The sequence below is a fragment of the Terrapene carolina genome, unplaced genomic scaffold, assembly GCF_002925995.2.
Source record: "Terrapene carolina triunguis isolate 2854851 unplaced genomic scaffold, T_m_triunguis-2.0 Scaffold139, whole genome shotgun sequence".
Classification (NCBI taxonomy): Eukaryota; Metazoa; Chordata; order Testudines; family Emydidae; genus Terrapene; species Terrapene triunguis.
Window position 1 is genome coordinate 7,564,909 of NW_020664490.1, and position 25,754 is coordinate 7,590,662.

Consider the following 25,754-nt stretch of genomic DNA (forward strand, 5'->3'; position numbering starts at 1 on the left):
TCCTTTTGACCCTGTCCCCTAGCACATACCTGCCTGTCTCTTCCTCTACCGCTCCTACAATGTGCTTCTTCCCCTCCTACTCCGGAGATCCCCCTTCCCCACAGCCTGAATTTACTTCCACTTTTCTCCTAACCCACTCACAGTCAGGGCCACCAAGAGCGGGTTCCTCAGCAAGGGTGGACCAGCTAAACAGGGCCGAGGAGGGTGGGGGAACTGGGCCCCGGGCCCCCTTCTGGACCGCTGCGCCCCGGACTGGCTAAACAGGGCTGATGGGGGGGGGGGAAGCTGGGCCCCGGGCCTCCTTCCGGACCGCTGGGCCCCAGTAATTTGTACCGGCTCCCCCCCCCTCTCGTTGGCCCTGCTCACAGTCTGTCTATGCCCCCCGCATTACGGTCTCTCTCTACGGGGGGGTGTTGCTGTGTGTGTTACAACCTCTTGCTAGGGGGGATTTTGCTGTGTGTGTTACAGTCTCTCGCTAGAAGGATGTATGTCAATGTGTGTTACAGTCTCTTTTTCAGGGGATGTTGCTGTGTATTACAGCCTCTCTCTTTCTGAAGGAGTGTTGCTGTGTGTGCTACCATCTCTCTCTAGGGGGTGTTGCTGTGTGTGTTACAGCCTCTCTCTCTCTCGGGGGTGTTGCTGTGCGTATTACAGCCCCCCCCCAGGGCAGGGGTCTCAAACACGCAGCCCGCGGGGTTCTTCCCTGTGGCCTGCCAAGCTCCTCGCTGCCCCCCCCGTCCTACTCTGGCTCCGATGCGCGCCCCTGCCACCCAGAAGCCGCTCCAGGTAACCAGCGCTGGACCAGAACCCGAACCCTTCCGGTACCCTGCACCCCAACTCCCTGCCCTGAGCCTCCTGCCTGCACTCCAACCTCCTGCCACACCCCGCACTCCCTCCTGCACCCCAACCCCCTGCTCTGAGCCCACTGCCGCACCCTGCCCCCAACCCCCTGCCCCACCCCTCCCGCGCCCCAACCTCCTGCCACACCCCACATTCCCTCCTGCACCCCAATGCCCTACCCTGAGCCCCCTGCTGCACCCCCCGGGCAGGGGTGGGGACAGCGGGAGGCGGGTGATGTGGCCCTTGGGCCAACATACGAGTCCTCATGTGGCCCTCCTGGTGATTTGAGTTTGAGACCCCTGTTCTAGGGGGTGTTGCTGTGTGTTACAGTCTCTCTCTAGAGGGTGTTGCTGTGTGGCTCTCTCTAGGGGGATGTATGTCCCGGTGTGTTTTGATCTGACAATAACTGTTCAATCCCCCGTCTAAATTCTCCCTCACACTCCTTAGCCTTCCTGTCACCCCCACGCTGCAGAGGCGCAGCCCGCTCTGGGACCAGAGCGCCGCGCGGCCGCCCAGCCACACCCGCCCCCTGCCTGAGGCGCAGCCGCAGTAGGAAGCAGGCGCCGTGGCGTTAGAAACAGCCTTCGCGGCGCAGGCGCAAGGGGATTTGGCGCCAGCGCTTGTGTGCGTTGAATGAATGTTGTGGAAGCGGCAGCGCTGAGGCAAGTGAGGGGGGCGTCCCAGGCTCGCCCGGCGTCTGCTGGGGGGGCTCGGTGGGGCTGGATGCTTCCCTGTGCGGGGCCCCGGTGGCCGCATCCCGGTTGAGAGACGGCAGTGGCCCGTCCCGCTGCGGGCAGGAGGAGATCATGGGGAGGGGCAACGCCCGGGCCAGGGCTGCTCTTGGGCGGGGGCGGCGTTGGATTTCATTCCCTGCGAGGAGGGGACCGTCTCCCCGTCAGACACGCACAGGATGATCCCCGGGAGCTTCCAACCTTCACCCCCGTGGTGGCCGAGGGAGGGGTGGGGGGAGGCCAGGTTGACTCCCTGTCACTCTGCTTCCCTTTTGCTGCCAGTTGGAAATACTGATATTTAAAGTCGATCCCGAGCGATATTGGTAGGACAAGGGTGCTGGGCGCTGTACTAACACATGTGGGCGATGATTCCTGCTGTAGACCTCCTCCCCCCATGCCCCCGAGTGAAGGATAAACAAGGGGCACTGTGTATTATAGGAAAGTGAGGGGGGCCCAGTTATTTCCTCCCATCTGTATTACATTTGAAATACTGACTCTAAAAATCCATTCCCAGTGAAGGGGTTTCTTGTCATCCCGAGGAAGGGGACGGGGAAGAAGTTTGAGGGATGTCTGATCAGCTGTCCTTTTGTACAGGGTCACAGAGAAGCTAAGCACAAATAAAATGGGGCTCTGCATGTTATTTTTAGAGTAGGTGAATGTACATTTAACTTTACAAAGCACTTCTGAGGCAAGATTTAAGTGTCATCCCACACTGGGATTTGGCTCACTTCTGTGCCTGTGTAGACAACATATAGAATTTTTCTGAATAAAATAAAATGAAAATGCATTTTTTGAACATTGCTAACTAGCATCCTTGCATCCCCCCAAAAGTAAATTTTCTATGCAGGGATTTTGAAGGCAAATTGAGGAATGACATGGTTCATTAGTGATAATGTTACAGACATATGTGGTGTAAAATAAGATCAACAGTCTTCTAACACTTATTTTACATGAGAGCGTCACATAAATGCATGTGGCAAAAATTTTCAGAGTCAAACATTTGGAAATTAAAAGGACTTCACTTTACATTTAGTAATTTAAAAGAGTTACGAGTACTTTTCAAGTACTCATACTTTTGAGTTCCTTGTCCAATTTTTGTGGTTTTGTAATAACATTTTCCCATTTTAAAAAATGTTTGTTTCCCCTGGTACTCAGAGAGACCCACATAGCTGAAATTGACAGACTAACTATCCAAAAGGAAACCATAAAATAGACCCTACTTAAAAATGCTTTCAATTGCACAAAGTAAATAAACTGAAAAATTGCTACAGTAATTTTAGCTGTTACTTGTAGCAGTAGTTTAAAAAAAAATCAACAACACAGATGTGTGTTTTTGAAATTGGCAGTCTCTTTAGCTTGCATTCCAATTTCAATCACATTCTTATTTGTTGGATGCGTTCGCCAGCAAAAACAGCCTTTCAGATTTCACTATGTGTATATGTCCTAATTGTATACAAAGTGATATACCTTATTCATCAAGAATCATTGTGAACACTGATTCATTTAGTGTAAAACTTTACCGAAGTATTCTGTATTTTGCATGATGTTCTCGTCTTCTGTGATAGAGTTGAGTTTTTTCCTTTCCTTGCTGTGAAAATTCACACACTGGAGATCATATTATTTTTGTCTAGGTTTTTATGCCATGCCCATTATTGTGTTGAGTGCATACATTGCAGCTATGATTCTGCCAAGTAGGACTGGATATAACTCTCTTCATAATCTATCACCACAACTAATTGGCTAGAAAGGTCATTCCCTTGGGCTAAGTGTGTGCTGCCTTACATCACTCACTGAGGAGCAAAAAAAAGGGAATAACGGGTCGGCACCACTATGTTGTGTGATGGACTCTTGACAGAATTACTGTACTTAGTGATGGACATGGCAGGGGAGGAGTGTTATGTCATTCAGTCATTCAGTGTTTTGAAAAATTACCATGGACTCAAAATTTTTTACCATGGACACTTGTGTCTGTGTATGGACATGTTGCTGACCCCTGATGGGAATGGAAGCCATGGACTCCTACAAGTGCCATTAGGATAGCTGAGTATCAAAGCATTTTGATATAATTTTTCAGGCTTCTTTAACAAGCATACCAGTGATGTTATGGAAAAGAAAATGGCTGACAAACCCGTGGAAAGACCAACTTTCTTTGAAATATTTAAGGCACGATGCAGTGAATCAGGTACAGCTATTATTTAATTTGATTAAAATTAATGTACTGAAAGCATGTTGTAATCAGAGGCATTTTCAGGGTGCTGTATTCTGTAGGCATTTGCAATAAACTCTATGTCCCAATGAAGAGTTGAATTTAACTTGGTTGTCTCCTTACATTCCTATGTTCTTTATGCACAAGATGTGGTGGTAATTCCAAATGGTTTTAGTAATGGCTCAAGACTAATAAATGCTCTAATATTTAAATATACTTAAGGTTATCAAGGCCTTAAGTCTCTTATATGTCAATGTTAAAATTTTTTCACTTTTAAGTTGCCTCCAGCTCTAGGCTCAGAAGTGCTAATGGTCATGATTCTTTTTTCAAATATACTGTATTTTGTGATTTATTCATGTTGAGAAGGACTTCTTATTTTTTAAACTCCTATATTGCTGGTTTTAGCAAAATGGGTCCAGTTTCCCTTCTAACTGTAAAACAAACCTATTGTTTAACCATGGTTCTTCTTGGAGTATATTTCAGTGTGGATTCTACTGTAGATTCACATGTGCCACGTGCATACAAACTCAGAATTTTTTTTTAATAGTAGTATGTATCGGTGCTGTGCATGTGTCTTGTACCACCTCATGCTTCCATATGAGTGCACAAAGGGTGGAATGACTGCAAACTTCCCTTTTTTTCCCCATGGCAGTGAGATGGAACCTGGACAGTGTACACAATTTTTAGCTTAAAACTCAACCCTTTCATGAAGAAATTGTTCACTCTCATTGTTTTCTTAATTTTTTTGGACTGGGGGAGACCTCCGATACAATCCCTTAAACCACGGAGTGAAAAATTTTGTGCCAACCACTGGCATAGCAGACTCTAAACCCACAGGGTTTAAATCATGCCCGTCATTACTGAATACAGTAAATTTCACCTGGCTACAATGGTACAGATTTACCTTGCAGCATTATGCCATGTGCCCTCTTATATTTATGTGATGCTGGTTGCCAGACTTCTCCGGAGATTGCTACAGTTCTGGCTCTGGTCAGTCTATTCCTCTGCAAAGTCACCGACAAAGAAGGCTCTAATACTCCCTTGTGTCTTCGTGGTGCTGACAGACATGTTTGCCATCAAGGACAATGCCAAGTGCTCAAACTTCTGTTCCAGAGGGGGCATGACTCTTGGATCATTGCCAGATGCCTTCCTTCTGCAGTGGTACTAATACATACTCTGGGTTAATTAATAAGTAAAAAATGATTTTATTAAATACAGAAAGTGGGATTTAAGTGGTTCCAAGTAGTATCAGACAGAACAAAGTGAATTACCAAGCAAAATAAAACAGAACACGCAAGTCTATGTCTAATACAGTAAGAAAACTGAATACATATTAAAAACCTCACCCTCAGAGGTATTCCAGTATGCTTCCTTTTACAGACTAGTCTCCTTCTAGTCTGGGTCCAGCAATCACTCACACCCCCTGTAGTTACTGTCCTTTGTTCCAGTTTCTTTCAGGTATCTTTGAGGGTGGAGAGGCTATCTCTTTAGCCAGCTGAAGACCAAACTGGAGGGGTCTCCCACGGGCTTAAATAGACTTTCTCTTGTGGGTGGAGATTCCCTCCTCTCTCTTATGCAAAGTCCAGCTCCAAGATGGAGTTTTGAAGTCACATGGGCAAGTTACATGTCCATGCATGACTCAGTTTTTACAGGCAGCAGCCATTGTTTACACGCTACCCTGAACGTCCTCAGGTAGACTTCTTATGTGGATTGGAGCCTTCCAAGATTCATTGTCCTTTAAGTGTTTCTTGATTGGGCACTTAATTTGCACATTCCTTTCTCAAGAAGCGGGCCAAATGCTTTACTAAGGCTACTTAAAAATCAAGCAAGTACACAGCTAATATTCATAACTTCGAATACAAAAATGATACATGCATACATATAGGATGAATAGGTTCAGTGGATCATAACCTTTACAGATATATGTTACATGGAACATGTAGCATAAAACATATTCCAGTTATGTCATATATACATTCATAAGCATATTTCCATAAAGCCTTATGAGGTGCACCGTCACACAGGCCATGCTCATTCTCATAGCTCCCTGCTGGCCAGCGTAGTTCTGGCTGACAGACCTGTTACAGATGTCCACGTGACCACCAGTCAGTTTCTCAGATTGCCCAAACCTGTTGTCAAAGATCAGGCTCAAGTACTCCACCCAGACCCAACGTCACTACACCAGATGGCTTGGATGCTGGCTGATTGAGCATCACAGAGAGGGATTGCTCCTTGCATGTTCAGGAAACATTGGCACAGAGCAGGAAGCTATCCACACTTTCAAATGGATAAGGTTCTTAACATTGGCAGCCCGACACGGCCAAGACCTGCTGCAGGCCCCAGTACTGAAGATTCTCGACTATTTGCTGCAGCTGAAACACTTCGGATTTTAATTTAGCTACATCAAGATCCAGCTGGGAGCACTATCAGCGTATCATCCACTGGTAGTTGTTCTTAGTCTTCTCTCATTTGTTAGTATCAGAATTTCTTAAGAGTCTAATGCATGCTTAATCACTGGTTAGAGATTTAAAATTTTTATTAAAGCTAATGTTAAAAATATATATATAATATATAGGTTGGGAAAAGAGTGTCTGTACATCTGGGTATAGTGCTTAGATTATCCACAAATATAAAGTTAGTTTTTAAAAGTCATATGATACATAGAGTACATAATCAGCAGTAACCCAAATTTAGGTGAATGGATTTAACAATACAGTTTAGATATTAGAATCCGAATACTCGGGTACGTCACTCATGAAAAGTTGTACAGAGATTTGGTTGTGAAAAGCAAAGAATATCAATGAGTGGAGATTGTCCCTCAGTAATTGAGAATTAAGTTGGTTGCCTATTTAGAAAATACAATCCATGAGGAAAGTATCTACTCCAGCATGGGACTTCAACATCCTCTTAAAACTTATGGAGCCCCTCTCCTCCCCCCGTCTGTCCCTCCTCCCCCAGCACCTATTGGAATGCTCCATCCGTTATCTTACTCTCAAAATTGCCTTTTTGTTGGTCATCACCTTGACCAGAAGAGTAAGTGAGCTTCAGGCACTCATGGCAGAACTCCCATATACTTAATGCCATAAAGACAAAGAAGTACTGAGACCTCATGTAAAATGCATTCCAAAGGTAACTTCTGAGTTCCACTTAAAATAATCAGTTAACTTTCTTGTGTTCTTCCCAAAACCACATTCCACACCAGAGGAGAAGAAGCTACATGCTATGTGATATCGACAGCAATTTTTTGACTGTCCCCACCTCTGTTTGTGGTCATAGCTGGCTGCTCCAAGAACCAGGCTGTTTCATTGCAAAGATTGCCTAAATGGCTTATGCTTTATATCTCACTGGGTTACCAGCTAGGCAATGTGCCTCTCACTCACTCTGACTATTAAGGCTAACTTCACCAGAGCACAAGCAACATCCTCTACTTGCTCCTGAAGTATACTGATATCTGAAATCTGCACGGCAGCTATATGGCTCCACCCTTTCACATTTGTCAAGCATTATGCACTGGATTTAGCTAGTAGATCAGATGGCAAGTTCGGAAGAGCAGTACTCCTATCTCTATTTGACTGATGCAGCTGTGATACTCCTACTATCTAGAGATGACACTGCTTGCCATTCACCTATAGTGGGATCCACACGTACTCAAGGAAGAAATAATGGTTGCTTAGTCCTACAGTAACTGGTTCTTCAAGGTATTGTCAGTGTGGATGCCACAACCTTTTCTCCTTCCTGTTTTCGGAGTCTCAGCTAACATGGGCTCTGAGCTGTGAGGGAGCTAAGGGAAGGTTGTGACTCCTCTGCCCTTTTTGCCCTCATAGGGCAGCACAAGGCGGCACAGCATACGTGTGCTGTCCTGGCTGAAACCGCTGTTCAAAAAAAAAAAAAAATAGTAAGCTCTCATGTGCATGAGGCTTATGTGCACCACAATGGGATCCACACAGACTACAACATCTTGAAGAGTCAGTTACTGAAGGGTAACTGTTCTTTTGGTAAAAAGCCACAGTAGTAGTTTTGTCAACATTCTTTGATTGTTTTGTCAACATCAAAATTGAAAGGAGTACTATAATATAAAAGTATATGGTTAGAGGAGTGTTGTTGGGTTTTATAACAGGCTGGTTTAAATGTCCAGTATATCTCAGCTATTGTATAATGTCCTTCGTGAAACATTAAACTGATTTGAATTCAGACAATAATTTATCATAAAGTTAGGGTTCCTCAAAAAAATAAAATAAAAATAAAAATAAATATAAATATTTATAAAGGCTAGGTTAAATTACATATAAAAATAATGTGATATTTTTCTTTATAGACTTAGGACCGATAAGTCTCAACTGGTTTGAGGAACTCAGCACAGAAGCTCCACCCTATGAATCTGAAACATCAGAGAAACCTGAATACAGAGCTGGCTGGCTTGATCAAAGTGCTACTAAAACTCCAAGGGGGAAACCCTCTACATATAGCCAGTTGGCATCAACTCCAATGATTTTCAAAGAACAGAGTGTAACATTGCCACTTTTGTCTTCTCCGATAAAAGAACTGGGTCAGAAGAAAATAGAAGCAGGTGAGTAACTGGGTTTGTCTGAAGTAAAAGTGTGCTTATAGCTTCCCACAGCCCCCTAAAACAGAGACTTTATATTTCATTGTTATAGTTTCCCATTAGTACTGCAATAAATAATGCTATCACAGACATTAAATACGAAAAAGACATACAGTACTAGGCCCTCTAATTCACCCTGTATAAGTGCAGAATTGTTCATTACAATGAATTCACTCTTGCAGTGAGCTCTGTATGGCTCCATGCACACACAACTCACTGCAGGATTGGGTGTGATATCTTTTCCAGTGCTTTAACCACTCTTTATATCAGCAGAACGTAAGCTTGGAGTTGCTAGTTGCCAAATGTAGGGAGAGCCCAGGAATGAATTTTGCTTATCCTATTTTTTTAAAAAGTAAAACTAGTGTATATTTAATGTATATACATGCATCCGACGAAGTGGGTATTCGCCCACAAAAGCTCATGCTCCAATATGTCTGTTAGTCTATAAGGTGCCACAGGACTCTTTGCTGCATTTAATGTATAAACATTCTAAAAGGTTAGTTTGCTGGTTTGGGATAAATAGAAAATGGCTGTTGCCAATTTGAGGTCCAGTGCAGTCCTAAGGGCACACACTGAACTTTCGAATCAAGATGTGTAAGTTGTAAGGTATATAGATGTAAGTTTGTTGTTAATTTAATACGATCGTAAGCTATGGAGTGTGGCCATATTGGTGAATAAAATCTTCAATATGAAAAGAGAAGGTTCTTTCCCTTTTCAGGTAGCATTTCACTTAAGACTGTACCTCATTATATACTTTGAGGAAGACGCTAATTTTCACTCTAGTTTTGACGTATCTAGAAGTTCTAGCATCTATGCCTCTTGGACCAGAATTAGATGAACTATAAAAATGTTTTCTGCATAGGTATTTCTGATGCAGCCATTGCTACTATATCTGATTTGTACATTTACTGTAAATTTGTGTCCTTCCTTTCAATATTGGCTTCTGCTGAAGCTGGATCTCTTGACATATATCAGAGGCATACCTAGATTCTACAATAAAGCCATTAAAGATGTTCAGCAAGTCAGAATAGTATTGCAAAAGATGTAAATCAGGGCAGTTTATGGGCCTCCCATTTTAAAAAGGTTGTTTGAGTTGTTTTGTATTTCAGTGCTTTACAATACATTTGTGTAATGGTTCGAGGATATATCTTAGTATCATGGCCAGATTTTGAACCCCTACTCTCACTGATGAGCAGTTATTTATACAAGTAGTCTCATCAGAGTCAATGGGAAAACTCATATGAGTAATTGCTCACCATCTAAGAGGTTCACAGTTTAACCCATAAGGTTCCAATGGCCAGGGTGGAAATGCTCTTCTTCATTTACTAATTCTTGACAATTAACTGTTCATGAGACACTTGTAATACAAATAGGTACTGTCTGGCACTGTACATAAAACCAAAAATATTTCTTCTTTATGCTAGCTCATTCAATCCAAGAAATGTATTTCTTGTGCAGACCTGGGAGAATGCTGGTACAATATATCTGTGAAGGAGCTTTATGGCCTGCAAAAATCATTTCTCCTGTAGTAACAGGAAATGCAGTGACATTGCACATTGACTGCTTTGCCTAGCTGACATAATCTATAGTGAAGATAAATACAGACTAAATTTAATAAATATTTTTTTAAAAGAATGAGGCTTATTAAATGAACTTAACTGAAGTTCTGAGCATGTATTTGAAATATTCTTGGTATTGTCATTTTGACTAGAATTTGTGAACATATTCCAGCTTGATCAAAAGGATCATTATTAGAAATGTAAGTAACATTGAACAATGTTTCTTTTTAAAAACTAAGGCTTAGTTAAGCACATTTTAAAAGGTAAGTTTATTTTTAAATTTCATAATAAAAATAGTTATATGCAGGATCTGGTTAACTATTGTACTGTATATACTATACATTGCAGGCAAAGTCAATTTGGTTAACAAAGAACATAGAACAAGTCCACATGTTATGAAGACAAAATTTGATCAAACAGATGAAATATTTTCACCTCTCAATACCTCCCTCAATGTAAGGTATGTTATGGATGTTAACACTTTTTAAAATGACTTAATATATTTGACTTAATATACACCTCTACCTCAATATAACGCTATCCTCGGGAGCCAAAAAAGCTTACCGCGTTATATCGAACTTGCTTTGATCCGCTGGAGTGCGCAGCCCCGCCCTCCCAGAGCACTGCTTTACCACGTTATATCCGAATTTGTGTTATATCGGGTCGCATTATATCGGGGTAGAGGTGTATTTTATAGGAAGGTTATATTTAAATTCAAATTATATTATAAAAACTTTTGGCTAGCACAGGGGTGGAAACGTTAGAGTTTCAGAACAGTGGATAATCTTGCATATATACAGTAACTCCTCACTTAACGTTGTAGTTATGTTCCTGAAAAATGCGACTTTATGCAAAACGATGTTAAGCGAATCCAATTTCCCCATAAGAATTAATGTAAATGAGGGGGTTAGGTTCCAGGGAAATTTTTTTCAACAGACAAAAGACTATATTATATATTGTGTGTGTGTGTGTGTGTGTATACATATACATATATATATATGTATACATACAGACACAATATAAGTTTTAAACAAACAATTTAATACTGATACACAGTGATAATGATTGTGAAGCTTGGTGGAGGAGTCAGAGGGTGGGATATTTCCCTTACTGCTAAATGATGAACTGGCAATTGGCTGAGCCCTCAAGGGTTAACTCCTCTACACAAGGCAGCAGGAATAGAGGGAGATATGCACATTTCCCTTAAGTACACTGCCTTGTTAATTAGATCAGCTTGCTGACAGGCAGAGTCCTGGTCTGTCCCCCCTGCTCTATGGAGGATGGGGTAAGTGAGGTGCAGGGGGGGAGGGGGACACCCTGACATTAGCCCCCCCTTTTCCTTCCCTCCCCCCCCCGCACAGCAAGTGTCTCCGGGAGACAAGGACCATAAAATACTAACTGCAACATATTAACACATGCACTATTCATAAAATTTGTATTGTAAAGGAGTTAGTTTATGACCAAATGGTGCAAGTCCCTGCAACATTCAAAATTCTAGAATTTTTTTCCAGATAAACCAGGCCAAAGTATCTGAAACTGTAGAACACTTCCTTAATGAAGTATGTTCATTTAAAATAACAATTGAACTATGAGCTTGTATGCCAGATTTTAATACAGTTCAATCAAAGCATTTATTAAACAGATGGTATAAGGCAATATAATAGAGTGTACAATAATGTCTATTAGGAAGGCTTACCATTTAACTTTGATGAGTAACAATTTTTTTCTTTGATTTTGTTATTTAGTCCAGCTGCTTTAAGGGATATTTACAGAACACCACAAAGAAATAATATTCCTGGTGAGTATCTGTGCTCCTTCTCTTACTAACAAGAATATTTATCTCTAAAGATCGTTGGATGACTTAATTAAATGTTCTTATTTCTAAAAAAATTTCAGTGCGATGTGGACGCTTGTTTTGCACACCTAAACTTTTGGAGGTAAGCATTTTATTTCCAGGTTTAGAGTCATAGACTTTACGGCCAGAAAGGGACCATTAGATCATCTAATCTGACCTTCTGTATATTACAGACCATTAAATTCCAGGCAGATGCCCTATGTTGATCCCAATGACTTTAGCTAGACTAAAAGAATCCAAACTGTTGTGTGCCACAGGCATAAAACAGAAGATACTGAGGTACTATCAATGCCTGAACCTCTTTCAATGGCATTGAATTAATTAGGTGAGACATGCCCAGATGATCTTAGCTGGCCATCCGTGCCCCATGCTTCAGAGGAAGATGAAAAAAACCTAAGGTCCCTGCTAATCCAAAGTGGGGAAAAATTCTTTCCTGATCCCAGAGCTGGCAATCGGTACGACCCTGAGCATGTGAGCAAGACGCACCAGCCAGGCATCTAAGCAAGAGTGTTGTTTTAAAATATACTTTAAAAATTATTTGATGTATTTCTAGGTTTCGACACCAAAATGTATTTCTGAAGGCCTGGGAGCAGAAGTGGATCCAGATATGTCTTGGTCAAGTTCTTTAGCCACACCCCCTACGCTTAGTGCAACAGTGATAATCGGTAACACTAAAAATGTGTGGTATTTCAAGGTTAACATATTTGGCTTAAATGTTCTTATAATCCCAGGAACACGTGACTGAAGAGTGAACTGGATGTTTATATGGTATTTATATGACCACTTTGTCTTTACTGTAAAGTGGTGTCCGTAATTGAGCAGTAGCAGTTGATTTTCAACAACATCATCCTGAAAGGAAAACGTGAACCTGAACTGTGTTGTTGCTCTTTGAAAGGCTAGTTCCTTTATATCAGGGCTCAGGGCATATAATAATAGCATCCTAGCTGACAGAATAACATAGCAACATTTATAGGAACAAAGATTAACATGTTACATTGATTGCCTGCATCCATACCACCTCAAGCTGTGATTATTATAAGGTCAACCTAAACTAAACTATGCTGGGTCGGCACTTAGATGTAATATTTCTAGGAGAAATAAGATTCAGTAGTAAGTGGTATTGGTTATTAATAGGTTTAATTTGCCTCATAAATTCAGTATTGAAAAAATGTGCCCACAGTGGGTTGATGGGCACTGGGCTGCTGGGACGTGGTCTTTCAGATTAAATACAAAATCAAACAGCTGCAATGTTTGATCTCAAATGTGTTTGTATGTCATTGTTGGATGAACTAATATACTTAGTTTGTATAATCAGTTTATAAAATACTCTGATATATCTGGATGAAGCACACTATATAGGTATAAATATTGTTTCAGATATCAATATCTAAAACAATCACGCTAAATTGTGGCAGCCTTTGTGATGTGGGTAGATGTCAACTCTGGGATTAGGTTGAGACCATCACATTTATTTCATTTGTGTCTGTTTCTAGAGGTGAAAGATTAGCGTGTTATCCAGATGGTCTTTCAACTTTTTCATAATTGTTTTGAAAATATGTTTACAGGTGATTTTCATAGAGCCATTCAGAATCCACATGTATTGGTCAATTTAAGAATGATGCGTAAAGTGTTTAATGGCTTGGTTTCTAGTACAGAAATAACAATGCAAAAGAAAAACAGGTTTATCAAGCAATACCTTCTTGCTAGACATAAAAACAAATAGTTACTGCAATCCATCATCCTCATACTATTTCACTGTGATTACTACAAATATCCTGTGTATTCCAAATATACAGTGAAATCTTGACCCCCACTCTTGCCCCTGTATGTCATCCATAGGGGTTGGAATGGTGCAGTGGGTCTCTAAAAGCTCTTCATAATACCTGGGGGGAGTTCCTCCGAGGGCAGAAACTATGTAAGACAGCAATAAGGCTGTTTTCAGAGGACCCCTTTGAAAACCTTAGCATTATGGGCATGTTGGGAGCAGAGTGCAGTCCAAGGAGACTGCTGTAACTTAAACAGCCCCTCAGAACACTTAAAAGCACAGGACAGAATCTCACCCATAAGCTTTTTAAATGACTGGTCCACAGATTTGAACTGTTTAAGTACTAGACAGAAATAAATATTTTACACATTTGAGAGCAGTTTATTAGCCACATAAGTACAAGTGAATTGAATTATTTTTGAATTTCAGCTAGAGGAAATGATTCAATTTCTGGAGCAAAGCAACATGATGAGAGAATTACTATGGTGAGTAAATTTAAGCAGGAAATACTGAATCTGTTTTTTTAAATTTATAGTTATGTATTTATGTATAGCTGTGTATTTAATATTCCTTGAGCCAAAAAAAATGAAATATTTTCATTTCCTCTTCTCTTCATTCTGGTATCTCCAGTATGGTTTAAAACAAGTTACATTTTAATACTTAGTGTTTGCAAAATTTAGTATGTAAAACCAAGCTATAATTTCATGTAATGTGTTTAGTATTTTCTGTGTTTTGAACTGATGCAAACTCCACTTGTTACTATACATAAACTATATACACATTAGCATTATTAAAACTTGTACAAATCATAAGTATTAGTAAATCCTAGTGAGCATTTAATATTATATAATTGTTTGACTCTTGGGCTTACAGGTCTTGCACAACTTTTTCTCCAGTCATGGTAAAAGGCCTGAGAAGAATGATATAAATGTACTATCCATACCAGAGACAGTAAACTTAAATACAGAAATTGATGTCAAAGACCAAGGTAAGCACTGATACTTTAATAGTGTTAGTTCCTTATTGGGTTTACTGTTTCTTAGCCTCAAATATTAAGCTACCTTCACTAAAAGAAATATATGCAAGAAAAACTTTCAGGGTAGTTGACTGTTGTTCAGTGATACAGAACTCATATACCTTAGAGAGAAGACTGACATGTGTTGTGAGGTCAGGAAATGCAACCATCAATGTTCAGAATTTTAGCTAGGATACAAAAGACTGTAGTAGCAGTTATTTTCCCATTCATACTCTATTAAAGTAAATATATTAAGGGCTTTTGGTAAAATTTTCAGAAGTGTCTAAGTCCCATTGACTTTCAATGAAATGGCTTTTAAGTGCCATTTTCAAAAGTGACTTAAGTACTTAGGAGCCTGTCTGAAAGTCAGTACGACTTAAACTCCTAAGTCATTTGGTAATGTCTACACTCCACCTGGGAGCAAGTCTCCCAGGCCAGGAAGACAGACTCATGCTAGCAGAGCTCAGGCTAGCGGGCTAAATATAGCAGTGTTAATGTTTTGGTTCGGGTTGCATCTTGGGCTCACAAGACCACCCAACCATCTAAGTCTTTCTTCAAGTGATGGTCCCTATTGTGGGTTACGCATGCGCACCAGGCGCCCAGAGTCAGAGAATTCTGGAAGTAGTGTATTTTGGTCCGCACATGCGCCCTGGCCTGCTTCATGCTTCCAGCCAAGGCCATAAAGGCCGGGGCGGACTGACTGCCTCTTCAGTTCTTTCTCACCACCGCATGATCTGGGTCGGAACTTTAGTGTCCTCATCTCTGACCTTGTTCTAACTAAATAATTATAACTATTAATTCTTAAATGATTTGTAGATTAGTAGTTTTACCAGATTTAATAGTTTTAGAATACTATATAAAGGCCCGAGGGAATAGTCTGGTGCATAGGCACTGACTCCATGGGTGCTCCGAGGCTGGAGCATCCACGGGAAAAAAAATAGTGGGTGATCAGCCTCCCCTATTAGCTCCTCCCTCAGCTCCTTGCCTGCTGGTGGGCCCCGCCGATCAGCTCCTCTTCTCCCCTCCCCCCCCCCAGTACCTCCGGCCCACTCCAGGGAGGGGGCGGAGCAAGGGTGGGAATTGGCGGGGTGGGAGCTTAGGGGAAGGGGTATAGTGGTGGTGGGCCTGGGACAGGGTGGGGGTCGAGCATCTCCCAGCAACTCAGAAAGATTTGAGTCACCATGCTAGAAACTGGCTTAGGGGAAACAAATGAGAGCGAGAGAAAGAGCTGCATTTCACTGCTGGAGCAGAGAGAGAGACACCTTAAATTGACATAGAAAGAAGGGGGTGTGGCTAAACCAGAAAACAAGATGGTAGTTTAATCCACCTGTTTACAATAAAGGGAGAATAAATTAAAGCAATTTAAGAAGATAAAAAGAACTAAGCCAACCTGAATCCACAGATCTGTGCGCTAAATATGCAAATGAGAAAAAGAAGGCTAAAGGGAACTGGCAGATCCCAGTCCTAAAGAGCAGGCTCTGGAAGAGAAAATCCAGCAACAGAATCCACTGCCATATTAAAATTACTCTTTAAGCTTGGAGATGTTGATCTGGACCCTCATTATGCTGTAAAGGTACAGGGGATGAGTGCAATGAGAGTTTTATTGTGGCTGGGGGAGGAAGTATGGCAGCAGCCATTTTGAGAGAGTCACAACAAGCAAGGATGGAAGACATGAAGATTTAGATGTCTGGGAAAGGAAGGAAATCCTCCAATACAAAGATCTGTTCCACCCCTTCTCCCAAATGAAGACATGGCTGTGGAAGAGAGTAACTGCCGCTCCAGCAAACACACTATGGATGTGGGTAGAGAAGCAGCAGTCATTGAGTTTGACCTGAAGGCCCTGCATGTAGAAATCAAAAAGATTAATAAGGAGATGAGGGAAAAAGTCCAGTCATACAATAGATACAAAACATTAAATTAATGAGATTAATGGGAAAATATCAGATGTGGAAACAGGATTAAATGAGCAATCAGACATCATTACTAATCTAGAGGAAAGAATCCAAATAATTGCAAAAGGAGAAAAAGAAATAAAAATATAGCTGGAGGACATGGAAATTAGAGAACACAGGAATAACATAAGGATTAAAGGTGTTCAAGAGGAGACTGAAGGGACAAATCTGCTGGCCATGTTAGATGATGTTTTCCATGACACATTAAAATGTGGCAATAAAGATGGCATTCATACTGAGAAGGCTCACAGATCCCTTTTCCCCAGGCCCTCAGCAGGCTCCAGACCAAGAGAAATGATTACCCATCTATACTACTATCAAGACAAGGATAAAATACTGAGGGCAATGAGAGAGAGAGCTGAACTGCTGACAACTCTTAAGCAGTCCATACAAATTTTCCCAGATCTGGCAGCCTCAGCCCTTAGATAGTGAAGAGAACTATACCAGGTGACCACAGTTCTTAGAACAAAATAAGGTACAAATGGGGGTCCCCATTTAGACTGTCTTTTAAATGAAAGGACAGATATGCCTATCTCAAATCCAAAAGAAGAGAAATGGGTACTGTTAGACATGGGAATAGGTGAATCTGCTCAAGACAAATCTGAATGGGCTCAAAGGCATCAGTCCTACAGTTTACCAAGAAATTACTGGGAATCAGTGAGATCAAAGAGAGCCAGAACAGCTCAGAAAGATGCAATATCAGGACTAGAGGACAGACATGAGAGCAGACGAAACAGTCCAAATCCAGAAGAATAAGATTAGTATCTGGGCTATGACATTACAGTAAATAATGGATATGATATCCATGTGGTTATAATGATAAAGGAATATAGTTAAATGGAAGCTGGGCTGTACAGCATCCAGGCTATTTTATGCTATATGGCTACCGAATACTTAATGGGCATAACACTTAATATTGTGATTTATACTATAAACAAAGTTAATAACGAAATAGCAAGAGACCCAGATCTCCCCTACTGAAGTAAGTTTGACTTTTAGAGTTCACAAACATTTTAAAATGTTATATTAATTGGAAAAGGAACACCTATGGTGGAAAATGTTAAGAATATGTGAACTCAAAGATGGTATAATTTTCTCATAATGCCCAGTGTTATAAAGAAATTTGATGGGATTAAATAAGGCTTGGTTCTTAAAAATATATATATTAAAAAACCCACCCTCCAGCAGGGAGCTGACATGCCCATGGAGTAAGTAAGGAGAGCCCAGGCTCCACAGCTAGAGGGGACCAGGGGACAATGGGGGAATGCATAGGGAGGGATACAGGGGAAATGGGATAAGAGAATAGAAACAGATGTTAAATGTAGTTATGTTCTAATCAAAAAAATTATATTAATTAAAAACAATATGCCTCGGATTTTAAAAATATATGGTAAATCAGATTTAGGGTACAACAATGTAGGTGTTAAAAGGAAACACAATATATGTGGGAGTTCTAAAATTACTGTGTGTATGATGGGAACTCTATCTAAAATGTCTTCTTTAAAGAAAAGGCACAAATGTACTGGAGACCTTGCATCTCACTGCTTTTAGCAATGGGTAATGTACTGGGCAAGATAAGACTTCATACACATGGTTGAGCTTATTGATTACATGGCCGTTAATGTTAACGGGGTGAACAGCTCACCAAAAGGAAAAGGGCATTTTGCTCACTGAACTATGAGTTATGATGAAACAATAAAAAGGAAGTGTTTAGCAAAGAGTATTGCCACCCTTCTTCTATTAAATTGCCCTGGAGAGAGAGATGCTGGCTGTATTCAGGTATTTATCATGTTTCTTCAAGAGTGTTTCCTGTAAGTAGATAATTCTTTATACAGAAGACTGATACATTTTATTTAAGGAGTCCTTGAAAGGTAAACTTCTCACTTTAGCCAATGTGTAAGCTCCCAATCAAGGGCAAGCTGTTGCTGCTCCTGTTTTTTTTTTTTTTTTTAGTCAGTTTTTTTAAGCACTTAGGAAATTTTAGAGAAGGAGATATTATTCTAGGAGGGGATTTTTACAAGGTGCTTAATCCCTGCAGGAGTTCATAAAGGAGAAAGCACAAGCGCAGCAGCAACTGATATGGGGTCTGGTGAGTCCCACAACCAAGAACAGCAGTAAGACATAGGGGGTGAGCCTGTGTCAGATGGATCCTGGAGATGACCCTCGTGTGTTTTTATCAACCTTAAAGAGAGTAGCAATGGGAGCCAGATGGGATAAAGGAACATGAACCTGCCAAGTGGCACCCTACTTGTCCAGAGAAGCCCAGGCAGCCTATATGACCCTGAGTGAGGAGCAAGCCCGGGACTATGATAGAGTAAAGGTGGCCATCCTGGGCAGGGTTGGCCTTTAGGGTGAAAAATATAAACAGAAATATTGGGCTGCTAGATGGACTAGAGGTGTGTAACCCCAGGCATGTGCGCAAAAATTAACAAATTGGGCAACCCATTGTCTACGACCAGACACCCAAGTGTGGGGCAATAATAGACATAATACTGGAGCAATTTCTCCAGTGCCTCCCTGAAAGCACACATGTATGGGTCCAGAGGCACCAGCCAACGACCCTGGAGGAAGCGGTAAAGCTGGCAGAGGAGTTTGTGGGTGCAGATTTTCCTAAGAAAGAATTCCAGATGTTTCAGGGATAGGACTCAGGGAAGAAGGGCGGCAATTTGGCCACATCCTGGATGATTGAAAAGGAAAAAGGAGGAGATGAGGGGGACTTCTTTGGGGAACTAGGGAGTGGTTTGCTACCAGTGTGGGCAACCAGGGCATACAACGTTGGATGGCGCAGTTATGAAATGTGAGTTTGCCAAGTTTTGTGGGTGGACTCAATCTACACAGGCAGAAAGAGAAAATGCCTAGCATCCCTGTAAAAGTCGGGAGGATGCGCCGGAGGGGACTGGTGGACACGGCCTCAGGATGCACACTGGTCCAGAGGGGTTTGGTGAAGCCTTGTTTGATACTACTGGGTGACAGCCTGAAACTAGAATGTATCCACTGCAAGAAGAGGCTCTGCCCAGTGCAGAAATATCCCTAGCGGTCAAGAAGCACTTTGAGTGGAAGCAGGTAGGGGTGGTAGATGAGCTGCCCCATCCAGTTATTATAGGGACAGACTGGAGCCTCTTCCCTTATAAGGGGAAAATGAGGGTGTAGAGTCCCCCACGGCAGGAAGCAAGACCAACAGGGAATGGGGCAAAGGAGTAGATGTAGGAAAACCAGAGAACCCTAGACATAAAGATACAAGCCAGTAGAAAGACAGGCCCACCCTCGAAAAGGAGAGGGTGAAAACAGACGGCCTAACACAAGGGGCTGGGGAAAATAGTGCTCCTAGCCTCAGGGGAAAAGCAGGTAGTTCCAGGGAACCTCACCACCAGCACAGCAGGAGGAGGGATCTTGGGACAGGTTTGTGGGGTTGGGGGAATCAGAGCCCCCAGTGGAGGAGGAAAGGGAGGCACAGTGACAGGCCCCGCCCAAACTGAAAGAGAAAGCAAAGGGAGTGGGGAAACAGGCTGTTCATGATGTGCGAATCTGTGGGTGGAAACAAAATTATGAGGTGACCCTCACCCACAAAGTGTGACTTCTAGGAGTGGAACGTGGACAGTCATGCTGGGGCAAGGATGAGCATGGGACGCTCAGACCCTCCTTTAAAGAAGGGAGAGTGCAGAGGAAAAGAGACATGGCAAGGATGGGCGGTGTGTGACAGAGTGCAGGGAATGCGTAGGTGAGCCTGCGCTCTGATCATTTAGATGCTAGTTAGTGCCCCAGGAGAAGCTGATTGGGGGTAGTTATCTGAATGGGCTGGGGTAGGGGGGAGAAGCTGTTGGGGAAACTTGGCTGAACTGTTAACTTTTCTTTTCTGCTGTGTCTCCCCCGAGCGGCTCTAATCCAAACTTTCTGCAGCACGGGAACAATCCGTAGCCCGTGATTTAAAAAACAACCACCTCCCTTCCCTCCCCTATCCTCCCCTCCCCCCCCGTAATAACAGAGGAAGAAACACACGGAGCCCCTTTACCGTGCTCAGAAACTTCCTCTGCCTGGAGCTCCTCATCCAACTTGAGATGCTGGGGCTTCGCTTGCTTTCAATGAAACAGAGGCATTTGCAGGAGGGGAGGTAGCCAGAGGGAGGGAGCTGGAAGTAATTGATTGCAAAGAAAAGGGCAAGTTGTTGGCAGTGGTGGAGGGGAAAACAAACAAACTGAGCGACCAAGTGGGAGGATTAGCTGGGCGGGGTGTGCATGGTGCTGTTGAGTATGCGCTGTGAGCTGGAGCGGTTGCTTGGATCATGCATGGGACTCTGTAATTAAGATTGTGAAAAATGCATGGTGACTAATGGTGCTGGGAGTGAGCACGGATTGGCCCAACATGGGCAGAGGGAGCTGGTCTTTGGTCCCAGAGCCCCGTGGAGCCGGCCTGACATGGGCAGAGGGAGTGATATTTGCGTGGGCCAACCCAGGCCCACCTGTGGCTACGCCTTTGCCCTGAATGCCATCTTGAGCCAGTAATTTTCCAGGCACCTGGGCTGTGAGCTTTGTTTGAGACAATAAAATTCCATGCACTTGGCAGAGGATATAAAAAGGTACCTGAGACATCTTCATTTCCTGCTTCATTTCTCTTGAGTGGATTTCTAACAAGGAAGCTCTAAACAAGGACTGTTGACCCCCAATCTGTTTGGATAATTCCAGAGAGGCTTTTGCAAGCTCACAGTTTATTCCATCACTGCTATGATCTTGAGCTATGAACACTGACAAATGACCTGTATGTATATGATCTATTAACCATTTATAACTCTCTTCTTTTCTTTTATTATTAAGCCTTTAGTTTTTAGTTACTAAAGGATTGGCATCAGTGTGATTGTTGCATAAGATCTGAGTTATATATTGACCTGGCTAAGAGGCTGATCCCTTGGGATTAGAAGGACCCTATATTATTTGATTAAATTGGTTTTCAGTAACCACTCATCATAAAGTCCAGTGTCTGGGTTGTGAGCCAAGGGCTGGAATGCTTAAGGAGACTGTAGTTTTGACTTCTTGTTAATCACTGTGTTACTGGCTTGGTATAGTCTAATGATAGAATAACCATCAGTTTGGGGTGAGTTTGTCCTGAATTTGGCATCCTCTGCTCTGATCCACTGAGACACGGTGACAGTGTCATGTTGCCCAGATATGTTCCCCTGACCAATCTGGGATCGTTGCTAGCTGGCATCTATGTGATAATATCAGAGGAGATCTGAATTTGACCTAAAATATTAATTCTGGCAATTCTTCCTGTGTGCTGCTTTCTTTGGATGCTGAGAAAGCCTTCAACAGGCTGGAGTGGGAGTATAGTACTTAAGACAGATTTTGGTATGGCTTGGTTTTGGAAATCCGTTTTATAGGGGAATATTAGACCTATGTACTCATTCTTCAGTGTCTGCTTTGGTCATCAATCCTTTTCTTTTACTTTGTCTAGGGATATAAGACAGGGTTACCCTGTGAGTTTGCTTTGGCAATGGAGCCATCTGCAATGTGTGTGAAACAGCCCCTTTGTGTAGGGCATTAAAATGCCTTCAGGATTAGAACACAATATAGCTTTGAATGCTTGACAGTGTCTTGCTATATTTGGAGGATCCAGAAACTTTGCTAAAAATTATAGAACAACTAATTTTGAAATTTGGGCAGCTATCAGGTTTCAGAATAAACTAAAATCAATCTGAAATGCTAGGAATTAATATTCCTGAAAGGGTCGAAACAAACTGTTGTCAGCGACGTAAATTAATATAGGTAAAGGAATCTTTAAAATATTTAGGAATAAATATTGTGGAGAAACTTAAAAATCTTTTTAAGGCAAATTATTCTCCAGTGAGGAATAAAAAAATAAAAGACTGGGAGAAATGGGAAAAAATATGAAATTTCTTGGCTAGGTAGAGTAGCCTCGGTAAAGATGATTGTCCTCCCAAAGTTGTTAGGTTTTTTTCAGTGCATCTCTTTTGGTGTCCCTTACATGACATTAAAACATGGCAATATGTGCTATTAAAATTTGTAAGGAAATATAAAAGACAAAGGTTGAGTTCTAAAGCTCTGTAAAGCCTACAAAGTGGGGTGGACTAGTGTTCCCTCATTTGGCTGATTTTCATTTTTTTTATTTATTATGCATCACAATTAAAAAATGAGATCATTTGCATTAACAATAGACCATCCAAACACTGGGCAAAACTTGAACAAGACTCATGCTCAAATATAGCTATTCATAGTAATTGTTAGGTTAAAAATAAATTTAGGTCACCTGAAAAAGCCCCAAAATTCTCATTCATCCAGACCGACTTAGCAGCTTTGGACAATTTTTTTGAATTCCTGTTGCCGAGGCGCTTTCCCTTAGCTACTTTAATTAATAATAAGGAATTTATCCCTAGTCACAAATATTTCCTATTTGTAGCGTGTAAGAGCTGAGATTACTCAGTTTGGATAGTGGTTCCTGTGTCTTGATATGAATCATATCAAGAGATATGTAAATAATATAAAATCCTGTATTTTTAATATGTACAAATCAAACATTTTATTGCGAAATCTGGTTACAGGGTGGCTCTATACAGACCATTAACCCCATTTGAGGAGTTGACCTAGGAGTAAGCTGCAATAAAAAGTTTGTTTCTAAGATATATACAGATGCTCCCCGACTTACGCAAGCGTTCCGTTCCAGAACGCCTTGCATAACTCGAATGTTGCGTAAGTCAGAATGACCATTACGCAAAAAAAAAAGAAAAAAAAACCCTCCTATTTCTAGCTTACGGAACTTTTTCTGTAAGCTCAATTTTGTGTACGTCGGGTTTACGTAACTCGGTGAGCGTCTGTACAACTTTGATTTAAAAAGCTGTTCAGAGAACAGCTGAGATGAAAATATGGCTAAGGGATTTTGACAAAGAAATTGAGCTGGCTGAGTGAGTCTCTGCATGGGAAAGGGGATACATATCTTCAATTTGTGTAGCACATAAAGAAAAATATTATAAATGACTGTATAGATGGTATTTGACTCTATTTAAGATCCATAATTTTTTTTTTCTATGAGGCAGGCACTCTGTTCGGGGTGAGGGAGAAAAGGAAACATATTTGCATGCATGGTAGTTGTGTCCAGGAATTAGATGGTTTTGTGAGGAAATTATTAAAAAGATTAGTCTTCTGACAAAATGCCAGTGTCCTGTGGTCCCCTGACCTGCTTACTTAATGCTCCAGAAAAAGATCTACATTTTAAACAGAACACACACTATTTTTGTTGTTGTTAGCACTAAGAGTTGGTATTACACATGATTGGAAAAATCTGACTTCTGTAGAATTGTGGTATAGCAAAATATGGACTCTCCTTGTAAAGAAAACACTGCCACAAGAGGAAGCACCAAAAAGAGGAAAGGCATTTAGAAATTTGGTCACCCTTTTTAGCATACTCAGAGGAGAAGGGCTCTCCTGCGAGCAAGCTAGAATCTGGAGTCACGCTCTTTGAATGTTAACCTGATCCTGCATAAGTAACATATGATGTAGTATGTTAATGTTTTATTGTAATTTTGCCATAATAAAAAGTTTCAAAAAAGAAAATACAAGAGAAATGGTAGTGGAATTAAGGGGTTGCCTGAAAATACTGGATGAGGATACATGATTGGGTATGCTGTTCCTTCCATCTGAACCTTGTAATAGACCTAGAGTGCTGATTATTAAATGTCATCATTATCAATAAATGTAATTATGAAAAACACAGAGAGCATGGACAGCTTATACTACAAGATCACAAGATGCCATTTTTCCAAGACCTTTGCCCCTTAACTTTAAAAAAAAAAAAGGAGAGCGCTGGGGAAAATTACAGCAGCACTCAGGAGGTCAGATATCCACTACAGATGGGGGTTCCCATTTTAATTCTCATTCAGTTTCCAAAATCAGAAGTACACACTGAGGGACTCTAACCAAGGAAAAAGTACACTCGAGTCGCTTGGGATGGAGATCCAAATCTCAGACACCCAAGAACATACTCCAGAGGTAGAAACTAATGGTAAGCTGCTGAAAAAAATCATCAGAGATGGTGAAACCCAAGAAAAGGAGGGTAGGAAAAATAAAGACAGAAGACTCTAGAGAATTTTCTGGCAATGGCACCCCACTTAGATGCCATTCACAAACTTTAAGGAGGGAAAAGGAGGATGTAGTGGTGATGCTGTCTTCTGTCTAACTTTTAGCCCAGTGGTTCAGTCACTCAGTCGGTATGTCGGAGACCTGGATTCAATTCCCTCCTCTGTCTGAAGTGGAGAAGGGAGAAGCCAGCCAGCTCAAAGAAATAATGGATTGGGAGTAATCTAATTCAGCCAAGCACTAGGTCATAACTGAACAAAAAAATTATGACCATGTAAATTTACTAGGCTACCATAGATTAATTTTTTAAAAATCATGCCCTCTAGAAATTTATACATATTCTTTAGCAAATGCTACTCTCTGGGTTTGGGATAGAATCAGAGATAAGATCTTTACTTTCACCCATGACATCCATAGTAAATAATCCGTATTTTAACCCAAATTACAAATCAGAGTTTTCAATGATTGGGAGAGCTATGGAGTACATACAGTTGGCCTGCTGTTCATCAAAGGAACTTTTTAAAGAACTTTTTAGAAATCAAAACCAATTTTAATTGCCTCACTCTCCCATGGTATCAGTACCTTCAGATTAGGCATCCTGTTTCTCAGCTTTCTAGTAAAACTTTTCTATGGAGAAAGTTAAGTGTAATAGAAGTGATGGCTTCTGGCTGATTAGTTATATTTTTTGTTTCCTAATTGAGATCAGTCTTTGCAGACAACTTTCCTAATATCCATATATGACACCATGGAAACAGGATTTGGATAGACAGTTACACCAGGGGAATGGGCTTTGATATGGAAAAGAGGACATGGAACCTCACTCTGGAGTAATAAAAAAAAGACTTTTAAGACACTTTCAGTGTTAGGTTAAAATAAATAAATGTAAACTGAATGGAGATACATATTGGAGAAATTGTGGTCAAAGAGGTAATTTTATGCACTCTTTGTATGGACATGTCTAGTCATCAGAAAGTACACCTCTACCCCGATATAACGCTGTCCTCGGGAGCCAAAAAATCTTACCGCGTTATAGGTGAAACCGCGTTATATCGAACTTGCTTTGATCTGCCTCAGCCCACAGCCCTGCCCGCCCGGACCGCTGCTTTACCGCGTTATATCCGAATTCGTGTTATATCGGGGTAGAGGT

At 41.5% G+C, this 25,754-nt stretch overlaps 2 protein-coding genes across 2 annotated transcripts in view; one reads left to right on the forward strand and one right to left on the reverse strand.

Annotated features, from left to right (window-relative positions):
- LOC112113034 (ZAR1-like protein) overlaps nt 1-3,584 on the reverse strand; it is a 12,532-nt gene extending 8,948 nt beyond the window's left edge. The window contains 1 exon segment of the mRNA XM_029911960.1: nt 3,525-3,584. Within this exon segment, the coding sequence (XP_029767820.1) occupies nt 3,525-3,584 (60 nt within the window).
- A 65-nt stretch (nt 3,585-3,649) lies between these two features.
- Nucleotides 3,650-25,754, forward strand: part of LOC112113032 (breast cancer type 2 susceptibility protein) — an 86,485-nt gene continuing 64,380 nt past the window's right edge. Inside the window, exons 1-8 of the mRNA XM_026653430.2 lie at nt 3,650-3,753; nt 8,093-8,344; nt 10,288-10,399; nt 11,685-11,737; nt 11,836-11,876; nt 12,348-12,459; nt 13,989-14,044; nt 14,433-14,547. Coding sequence (XP_026509215.1) covers nt 3,675-3,753; nt 8,093-8,344; nt 10,288-10,399; nt 11,685-11,737; nt 11,836-11,876; nt 12,348-12,459; nt 13,989-14,044; nt 14,433-14,547 — 820 coding nt within the window. The 5' untranslated portion in view covers nt 3,650-3,674. The remainder of the gene's footprint in view (nt 3,754-8,092; nt 8,345-10,287; nt 10,400-11,684; nt 11,738-11,835; nt 11,877-12,347; nt 12,460-13,988; nt 14,045-14,432; nt 14,548-25,754) is intronic.